The sequence below is a fragment of the Neophocaena asiaeorientalis genome, unplaced genomic scaffold (genome assembly GCF_003031525.2).
Source record: "Neophocaena asiaeorientalis asiaeorientalis breed wild unplaced genomic scaffold, Neophocaena_asiaeorientalis_V1.1 scaffold150, whole genome shotgun sequence".
Taxonomy (NCBI): Eukaryota; Metazoa; Chordata; class Mammalia; order Artiodactyla; family Phocoenidae; genus Neophocaena; species Neophocaena asiaeorientalis.
Genome location: NW_020176571.1, coordinates 10,868,948 through 10,879,039, shown reverse-complemented (window position 1 = coordinate 10,879,039; position 10,092 = coordinate 10,868,948). Strand labels below are relative to the sequence as shown.

Genomic DNA, 10,092 nt, shown 5'->3' with positions numbered 1-10,092 from the left:
TTTTTTTTTTTTTTTTTTTTTTTTTTTGCGGTACGCGGGCCTCTCACTGTTGTGGCCTCTCCCGTTGAGGAGCACAGGCTCCGGACGCGCAGGCTCAGCGGCCATGGCTCACGGGCCCAGCTGCTCTGCGGCATGTGGTATCTTCCCGGACCGGGGCACGAACCCGCGTCCCCTGCATCGGCAGGCGGACTCTCAACCACTGCACCACCAGGGGAGCCCAGGAAGTGGTCATTCTTGATCATGGGAAGGCAAGGAGCGAGCAAGGGGAGTTTAATAAACAGGTGTGCCTCCTCCCTGGCTCCGGAGGTGGGAGGTCCCACCTCATTCTCCAGCACCAACAACGGAATGCTCCTAATCAGTTTCCCCTTGAGAAAGAGTGGAATTAAGATCTATAGTCTCTCACCCGGCCACACTGCGTTTTGTTCTCTCCAGCCCCGCTTTGTAGCTCTCCCTAAACCCGAAACTTGCCCTGTCCTTGCATAGCACCTCCAAATCTAGCGTCTTCACCCCTTGACCTACAGATAACTGCTAATGTGACAGTCTGCCAGTCCCTCTCCCACCACTGGACATCCTCCTCTTGATAGAGTCCAGGGTCACGTCAGTCAGCTCACCTTCAGTGGGATGCCCTTCCCTCCATCCGCAGCCTCTCCCCTCTCGGACCCCTCTATCCCTCGGCTGGCCCTCGCCCAGCCCAAGGCATGCACGTGGCTCCTTTCTGCTCTACATTCTAACATCTCGAGAGGCCCGCTTTCTAGCCTTCTGGGAGTCTTCCCCTTGCTGGTTCTTTCCTGTGCATTGATTCATACTTTTAGTTTTAGGAATTGGTTGTTATTTTTTTCTCCTACAGAGGACCAAACAGATGGGATGTGTCCTCATGGGGCCCACGTGTACCTATTCCACCTTCCAGATGTAGTAAGTAGTTTGGTTTGTTGTTGTTTTCATGCCCCTGTGAATTGAAGTCAGGACATCATATCAAGATTTAACTGATGTATCAAACAGCAGTCTACTCAGGGCAATACAACTGAGGGTGCCAGGGCCCTCGTATGTTACAGTCTCTCTATAACTGTCATTCCCTCATCCGGGTAACTCTGCCTTTGCTCAGTGTGGGGTGGATGACAGTAGATATTCCGCTTCTGTTACTAACATCTGAGCTTGAAAAGCAAAAAGGTAGAGGTGAAAAGTTAGACTCCAGGCAGGACACAGGGAAGATAGTGAACTTAGATATTTTGAGAGTTGAATAAAGGAAATCTTCCTGGAAGTATGGGCAGAATGTGCCCAAACACAAAGGAAAGTGCAGCACCCTAGGGCATTAACAGGGCTCCGTTCCCTCCTTAGGGCTGTAAGAATAGGGGAGGTAGCAGGGTTCTTATTTCAAAGCACTATTTGAGGATTATATATATAACATACTAAAGTACTCTGCACAGTGCCCTTATCAGCTTAGAAAAAAAAGAAAAAGCTTCCACTGTATTTAGAGTGAAAATACTTCCTGGCTTTGGGAAAATCGCCCTCATCCCTTTCGATCATTTCATTCGGCATAATTCTCCTCACTGCAAAACACTTTGTTCTGCCAGATCACCTCTCCCCCAATCCAAATCCCTCTCACATGCCTTTCTTTCCCCTGTTTCATCTCCCCGTGAATCAAGGATCACCCTTTGTCTACACAGAGAAAACTATGCTGAAGGAACACTTGCAATAGGTTTTGAAGGGTAGACGTTAGACTTCTGAAATTTCTGTTGCCAAGTCTGCTTCTCACACCTCCCACCCAGCTGTATAAACAGACGCAGACGTTCAAACCCACACAGACAATAGACACCCCACAGAAGCACATTTGACCTCCTCTTCTGTACCGAAGTGCAGACGAATACAGACCCTCATCTTCCTTGTGCTCATTCCCAGCTGTCATCTTACCTGACCATTCACTGATATTGCTGGAGAGTGTGCCCAGAAGGAAGGGAGAAGTAGAACGTTGATTCACCGCTTATGAGGAACTTCCATGTGCAAAGACGCATTTTTGTTGTGTCAGAGCGGAGACAATTAAGTAAAATAGAGAAGGTGACAAGGACACTGGTGACCAATACAAGGCAGAGTGGGACAGGTTCCCTTAGAGAAGTACAAGCAAGGTGCTATGGATGCACAGAGGAAATGGTCCCTCTGGATGGGAGAATTAAGCTTCAAGAGGAGAAAGACTTCATGTAGGAGATGGTATATGAGTTGAGTGTTGAAGAACGGGTTAAATTGTAATGGGTAGAGATGATGTGATAAGCATCCCAGCCAGCAGAGGGAGAAGCATATGTGAAAGCAAAGCATCAGGGAAGTGTAGAAAATTTGTGAAAGTCTGTATTAACTGGAGTGAAAGAGATGTATAGGGGAGTAGTAGAGAGAAAACTAGGAAAATCAGATAGGGCCGTATTTGGGTGGCCATGAGTTCTAAGTGAGGGAAGGGTTTTTAATTAGATTTGCATCAGAAACCACTAAAACAGCAGGGAAGTGCCATCAGAAGCAGCTGAACTTTGGGGAAGAATAATTGGAAACAGTGTAGAGGAAAGGCTGGAGCCCACCAGGAGAGACTGAGGACAGGAAAAGCAGCAGGGGAGGAAGAGATCCTGAACTAGTGAGGAAGCAATTGACTTGGAATAGGAGGATCGCCTTAAAGATATTTAAAAGTAGAATCAATAGCATTTGATAACTGATCGGATATTGGAGTGTGGGATGAAAAGTAGTTGTTGAAAAGGCTTTGAGATATCAAAACGCTAAAAGAAATGGGAAAATCAGGATAAGGAACAGTTCTGAGAAACAAAACTAAGAGACAAATTTAACTGTGGCCGTGAGGTGTTTGAAATGCAAGCAGGACACCCAAGTGAAACCTTTCAGTGGAGCACCGAAGATGGAAGGGGAGGTCATTTTCCTCCCTTTATCAAATACATCTGAAGCATCTACACATAAAGCAGGCAGACCGGAAATGCTGCGGTGAACAAGCTGGGCGTGATCCCACCTTCGTGGCGCTTGCAGTCTGGTGGAGGAGACAGGTATTCAACAGGTTCTCACCCATGATTCCTGGTCTTAGTTATCAAGGAAAGCTGTCCTGATGGATAAAGAGATGTTTAATTAAGGACCTGATGGGTGAGTAAGTATCAGCCAGGCAAAGACAGAGGGGAGCAGCATTTCTGGCATCTGTAAAGACCCTGGTAGAAAATAAAGCTTGCTATGCTTAAGGGACCACAAGCAGACCCGTGGGCCAAGCAGCGGAAGGAAAACAGTAAGGTCCTCAGGTGATGTCTGTCTCAAAGGCCATCCGTAGAAGAGCTGGCAATAAGGCAATGCATGGAGGGAAGCTGCAGAGGGCATCTTCTGGGCTTTACAACATTTGTAGTAGCTATGGTGGCCCATTTTCTATTTTTTCTCTGCCCTACTCCCCGAAATCCATATGTCCTAGCCTAGACGTTAGGACAACCCAATGACAATTCATTTTAGAATAAAACGAAGTAACCAAGCCACATATACAAGAAAACACCCAGAGTATGCGTAGAACATAGCATACGTTCCGTAAATATTGTTTTAGATTCACCTGTGAGGGACAGACCTATATGCATGGAACACCTGCTTGAATGACCCTGTTTCATTTTTGTTATTTATACCCACACGCTGAAACAGCTTAAAGAGGGATCTTATTTGTACTACTTAGGTTAATCCTGATACTGGTTTCTCTCTCACCCCTTGGCATAGCCTTGACACAGATTTGAAGTATCCCATGATTTCAGCTGGAAGTTTTGGATTGTCGTGTGACTACAAAGAAACTTTAACCAGGCTGATGTCTCCAGCTAGGAAGTTGACGTACTTCTTGGTTGACTTTTGGAAGGTCGATTATTTTCCATTCAAAACTTTTTCCTGGGACACTGCCTATGTTTTCAAGAATGGTACCGAGTCTGAGGACTGTTTCTGGTAAGCAGGAACATTAATGTCTTTCTGGCACTTAGCAGGGAGAGAAGCCATAAACTCTCAGCAGGCCACTAGTTATTATCGGACATGCCTTCCATGAATAGTAGCATTGGGAATGGAAACCAGCCCACTTTCTTACACACAAGTGGTACATAGCTTACATTAATTGATTTCATCCTTAAGCTGCAGATATATTTAGATAAGGCTGTTTGAACTAGGTATATTAAGCGTAGCTCTCTGAAGTAGATACCCATTAACTTTAGGTCAAATTGAAATTTCACTTGGAAGTGTAGACTTCACTGATTCCATGATCTAAATCAGTAGCAACAGGTAAAAAGGTCTGGTTTGTTTTTTTTAACAGCAACTTTCTTTGAGTCCTTACTTTTTGCCAAACATTGCACTAAGCACTTTCTTTTTCTTTTTTGGTTTGAAGCCATTTTTTTTTTATTGGAGTAAAATTGCTTTACAGTGTTGTGTTAGTTTCTGCTGTACAACAAAGTAAATCAGCTATATGCATATCTATATCCCCTCCCTTTTGGACCTCCCTCCCACCTAGGTCATCACAGAGCACAGAGCTGAGCTCCCTGTGCTATACAGCAGGTTCCCACTGGCTATCTGTTTTACATATGGTAGAGTATTTATGTCAAACCTAATCTCCCAATTCGTCCCACCCACCTGTTTCCCCACTGCGTCAACATGTCCGTTCTCTACATCTACGTCTCTCTTTTTAAAAGAATATTTATTGGAGTAAAGTATAGCTGATTTACAATGTTGTGTTAGTTTTGCTGTACAGCAAATGAAAAATGTCTTTTCAAGAACATGTTTTAAAAGTTACCTAATACTTATTTCCTAAAAGGAGTGCATGGAGTTATTCAAGATGGCCACAATTTTCTTCCTGACCTCTACCCAGATTGTTATTAACTACTAGAATGTAGTGGTGTAAGAAGGAGAGTCTGATGTTGAGGCTGACAGTCTTAGGATATGAGGTCTACAGATTCAATTGAATAATGAACGTTTATTCTATAGGATGTGCAGCTAATGTTTCATATTAATAAAAAAGAATCATATGGAGTGTGTTATATGTCTTGAGAACTCTGAATAAATGTTTTTTAAACATATTTTCAAAAAGTTGCATTTTCTCTTAGAGTTTTTTAGTTAACAGTGATCTGATTTATTTTGTTGTCTCAGTATGATTGACATAAAGTGTCTATGTAATCGGAAATACGTTGACTAAATTTTTTTCTAATTCTTCCCAAATGGCATAAGTGACCTAGCAATAGATATTTATATATTGTAGATTTATTATTTATTTATTTCTTGGCTGCGTCGGATCTTAGTTGCGGCACGCAGGCTCTAGTTGAGGCGTGCAAGCTCAGTAGTTGTGACATGCGGGCTTAGTTGCCCCAGCATTTGGGATCTTCGTTCCCTGACCAGAGATCACACCCACGTGCCCTGCATTGTAAGGTGGATTCTTTACTACTCGACCACCAGGGAAGTCCCAATAAATATATTTTCATGAAGATAAACCCTCTAAAGAAAAGAGAACAAGTACTATGATCTCCATTTTACAGATAAGGAGAAGGGAAATGAGAAGTAAATGCTGTCATATTGCCGTGCAACATATGATAGCAGAGAATGTGCATTCTGCCTGTCCTACACAAGTTAGAAATCATTTCTCTCACAGCTTTTCAGAGGAATAAGGGTGGTGGGGAGAGCAGGATATTGGGTACCATTGCTAAAATAAAATCACAAGGCTCACACAACTCCAGCAAAGGTGACAGAAAGAATCTCTTGAAGGAGTCTGCAGTAGCTCTCCACCAAAGCATCCAGAGGACCAAAATAGGGTACCCCTGGGAACACACAAGAATCAGCCCTAAGGCAGCACCCTAGAAAGTTTGGGGTGAACTTAGAGCACACAAAAGTCCTTTTCACACAGTAGGAGAAATTATTCCTATCAACTCTGAATTTTTGTACTATAGATTCACAAGTTTCCATTTATCTGTGATAATGGGACAAGCAGAATAGTCTTCCTTCAGCAAATAACAAGAAGCCATTATAAGGGATTTGCCAAATGTCTACTATCTGTATATATACACGAAGATTCCCTAAAACTTTCCCTAAATTAGATGTCCGTAGTCCTAACCATTGGTATCACGCTGTGTATTGTCTATTGTGTTAGTGGTAGAAAATGAATTTTAGGTGAACAAGTCCCTGGACAGATCTGTAAACAGTGAGCAAACAACATGGAAAGCCATGAAGAAACTAAGCTGATTTCTTAGAGTTTCTCTTTTTTTCTGTTCTAGGTACCTCAATGCTCTGGAGGCTGGAGTTTCCTATTTTTCTCAGAAACTTACCTTCAAGGGGACGCTGAGAAGGGATGACGAGTTTCAGCGTATCTTAATGGACCAGAACAGGAAAAGCAACGGTAAGAAGACATGAAGATAATTTTTGGCCAGCTACGTCCACACAACCATCACCTCCCTATGAGTCATTTTGACAAATCTACCACCACAGAGCTATCATCGTTACTGTATATTTTGTATATATTTGCAGAGATCTGTAGCTGCGTGCACCTCCGTTATACTGTTCCTTTTGCTGATTAAAACCTTATCCTCTGAGCAAAATTAGCTAAGTAATGTTCTGCAAATATATTAACATTATGAAAGTAATGATGATGCTAAAATCCAGCTTTTATAAGCCAAAAATGATATCACGATCCACTATTAGTAAACTGCTTTTTAAGTTCACCACAATCTAATATATTGTTGGATTTGTGACGAATTCTCAAATATTCTGAACCCTCGTCCCCTGGTGACCAAGAGGATGTATTTATTGATATGTAGCCTTAAGCAAAATTACCAGGTAGGCAAGGATTGTCTCACTTTGCTTTACTCTGTCGGTATTTTACCTGCCTAGTGATCTCTCAGTTATAGGCCAAGTGTGAAAGGCCAATGGGATACTAAGTTATTTGGTGATTTATTTCACTTTCCACAGAATTCTTTTTGCAAATAAGAATATATCAGGAGCAAAGGAATCAACTGTGGAATTTTCTACGAGGAAATGTTCTTGCTTGTCAGGATTTCCTGGTATCGCTTGAAATATCTTTTGCTGTTATAATTAAGCATTTGCCATATTAAGAGCCTACCATATGCAAAACGTTAACCAAGATATGGGGAACAAGAAATATAAGATGATTCATGTCCCTAAAGTGTTTACAGTTCAACTGGACAGCACAGTGTGTGAGCAGATCTAATGAAGTGTCTCCCAGCTTATTCATCTTACTCATCAATCCATGCATTTGGGAAATCTGGCTGCAGTGGATAGGAGAGCTTAGAGAATCAGACTGGAACTCGATCACTGAAATCACTTTCTGAGCAAAGAAGCTGCAACCAAAACCCAAGGAAAGGTGCTTAGGAAGACTTCATAAATTCTCACATTAATTTATATCTTTTCCAGCTACTTTACAAGTGGCAGTGCCCTTCACTTACCACTGAAAATAGCTTCTATAACTACTCCAGCCTCGTGTAATGGAATAAGCACGAAGCCAGACTCCAATACTTGTCTATCAGAATTATTCATCCACCGGTTTTTTTATCTCATTGACATTTTAGCTACAGCCTCCTTAAATCAGTAAAATTAAGGGCAAGGACTAGATGATTCTTTTTAAGATCCCATGCAGTTCTCCTCTGCTTCTGTGACTGTAAATGAAAAATAAAAGGAGTGGGGGAGTAAATTGGAGGAACTGGTGTTAATCTTAAAACACGAAGGTAGCATGGACTTTACTGGGTTCACATTCAGGCCCCTGGTTCCCTTCCTGCTTGGGAGTAGACTATTGTATATTTTTCTCCCTGTCTTGCTCTCTCTCCTGCAGTGATTGTTACGTGTGGTACACCAAACACCATCAACATCCTCAAGGGTGACCGAGCAGTGGCTGAAGACACTGTCATTATTCTAGTGGATTTATTCAAGTAGGTATAATATTTGGAAGAACTCTCCTCCTTTCAGAAAGGAAATACTCTAAGGATTTCTGGAAGATATTCTCTTTTCTCACGTTTTGCACAGCCTAAAATGGGATTCTGTGTGAAGATAATACTTTAACCAGTGTTTCATTTCTTCTTTATCACACCCTCATTCTTATTTAATTAATTATAGCTTTAGCAGAGACGTATACCTTTGACATCACTATCATGTCAGATACAAAAGTTTTATGAAATCCCCATTAAACCCGCATGCTCATTCAACAAAGATCCTGGTCTTCAGCCTGATTTTAAGGTGTTTTTTTTCCAGGCAGTAATAAATCAACTAATATCCCAATCATATTTCTGAGAACGTGGGCCCTATCTATGCCTTCAATTGCTAATGGCCTTTGGTCCTAGATTATTTTTCCTTCAGCCACCTTCGGTAAGAGAAAAGTTCCCATTAAGTGAATTTGATTTACACAGTTATTCTTTGCCCTCTGTGGTATAGTCATTGGGTGGTGATCTTTTCCTCTGCACTTATCTGGAACTAAGGGGAGAAAATTCTGGAGAACAGAAACTACCTTTTATCACATTCCCTCTTTTCACTACTCATTTTCTAACATGGTTGGAGACCCCACAAACAAACTGTGCAAAGGTAATATCTGAGTCAGATGAGGCTTAAAAAAGGTGTTGCTGCTACACCTGTGTCCCTTGCCCCATCAGCTAGCTCATATGACTTCACTTATCTGATTGGATCATTAATCATTCCCTGTCCGTATTCAGACCAGAAGCTATTCCTGCACTATATCATATTTGCCTAGTCATTTCACCCACACTAAATGCACTTGTCCCAGTATTGAGAAAAATGAAGCATAGGAACTGCAGGCCTATCTTGTTCACAAAGATAAGCTAGTCAACCGAGCCTTTTAGCTGCAGAATACTAAAAAGAGGGAAAAATGATCAACATTTTATTCCTACAGCCACATTGATAGCTGCTTTCAATAGCTGCTTTGCCCTCTGGAAGGAGGCCTCAATGTAACCAGGCTGGTGTAATTTTATTTTTAGCAAATCCTCAATCAACTGCCGAAGTGTTGGCATTCTTTTGTCACTATTCCCTAAGGACCTCTGGGTCTGTTTCGGAATGCTCATGAGATAGATTCATTTGAAACTAGACATAACTTGGGTTCAAATTCTAACTCTGACACTTCTGGTTCATTTGCCTCTTGGGTATTACTTAGTATATCTTGAGATTCTCATTTGTAAAGTGAGAATAAAAATGCCTACTTTATAAGGGTGCTTTTAGGATTAGATGTGACAATATACGCAAACTATTCAACACGGTCCTCTGTACATAGATGTGTTCACCTACTGTTTGCCTATTAAATGATGGTCATCCTAGTTACAGCGGTTCAAGCTTGTCAGGTTGTTTGCATATTAAAACATTAAAATGATTAGGAAGCTTGGGACCCATATGATTGGCAGTGCCATCCCAGACGGTATTGAGGGTCCACAATGTACCAAACACTGTCTAGGAGTCGAGGATACAAGGACCGATAATCTAACGTTAAGAAGCTTACAGTGTTAGAGAAAATGCTTAGTCTTTTCATGCTTATGTTTCACCATCTGGAAAGTAAATTTAATTCACAAAATGTCTCTCTATCCTATCCCTAAATCTCTAAAGTGTTATGAGCACTTAAGGAAAAGAAAGTTTCCAGGTATAAACCAAGAGTCATTAAGCCTTGAAAACAAGCTTATGTGCCCAGAGCCCCTAAGAAAGCTTCCTCAAATAAGTATCTGTGTTCTGATCTTCCTTTCCATTTGTGTATGTTAACCACAGCTGCTTAATTTCTGCTATTCAAGGTAGCAGGTGTAGAAGAAACTTATCTGGGAAAAGTAGAACGTTTTGCAGGAAAAAGATGTTTTAAACTATTTCAAGGCTGCTGTATGAATTTTAGAAGCTCCATTTCTATTTTTGGAGGAATCTAATTTTCATGAGAAACTTGTATTTTTTATTCCAGTGACCATTACTTCATGGACAATGTTACAGCCCCCGACTATATGAAAAATGTTCTTGTTCTGACACTGCCTCCTGAAAAATCTGTCTCAAATAGCTCTTTCTCCAAGAATGTATCACTGGTAAGCTTCATATACATATATATATATTTTTTTTTTTTTTTTTTTTTTTTTTTTTTGTTGT

The 10,092-nt window shown here is 41.3% G+C and overlaps 1 protein-coding gene across 2 annotated transcripts in view; it reads left to right on the top strand.

Annotated features, from left to right (window-relative positions):
* Positions 1-10,092, top strand: part of GUCY2C (guanylate cyclase 2C) — a 105,022-nt gene that overhangs the window by 40,705 nt on the left and 54,225 nt on the right. The window contains exons 5-9 of one of the 2 annotated variants that reach the window (XM_024733367.1): positions 848-912; positions 3,724-3,939; positions 6,240-6,361; positions 7,808-7,904; positions 9,914-10,031. In XM_024733367.1, coding sequence (XP_024589135.1) covers positions 848-912; positions 3,724-3,939; positions 6,240-6,361; positions 7,808-7,904; positions 9,914-10,031 — 618 coding nt within the window. Of the gene's footprint in view, positions 1-847; positions 913-2,829; positions 3,940-6,239; positions 6,362-7,807; positions 7,905-9,913; positions 10,032-10,092 lie in introns of both variants that reach the window. The other variant, XM_024733368.1, reaches the window with a different exon arrangement.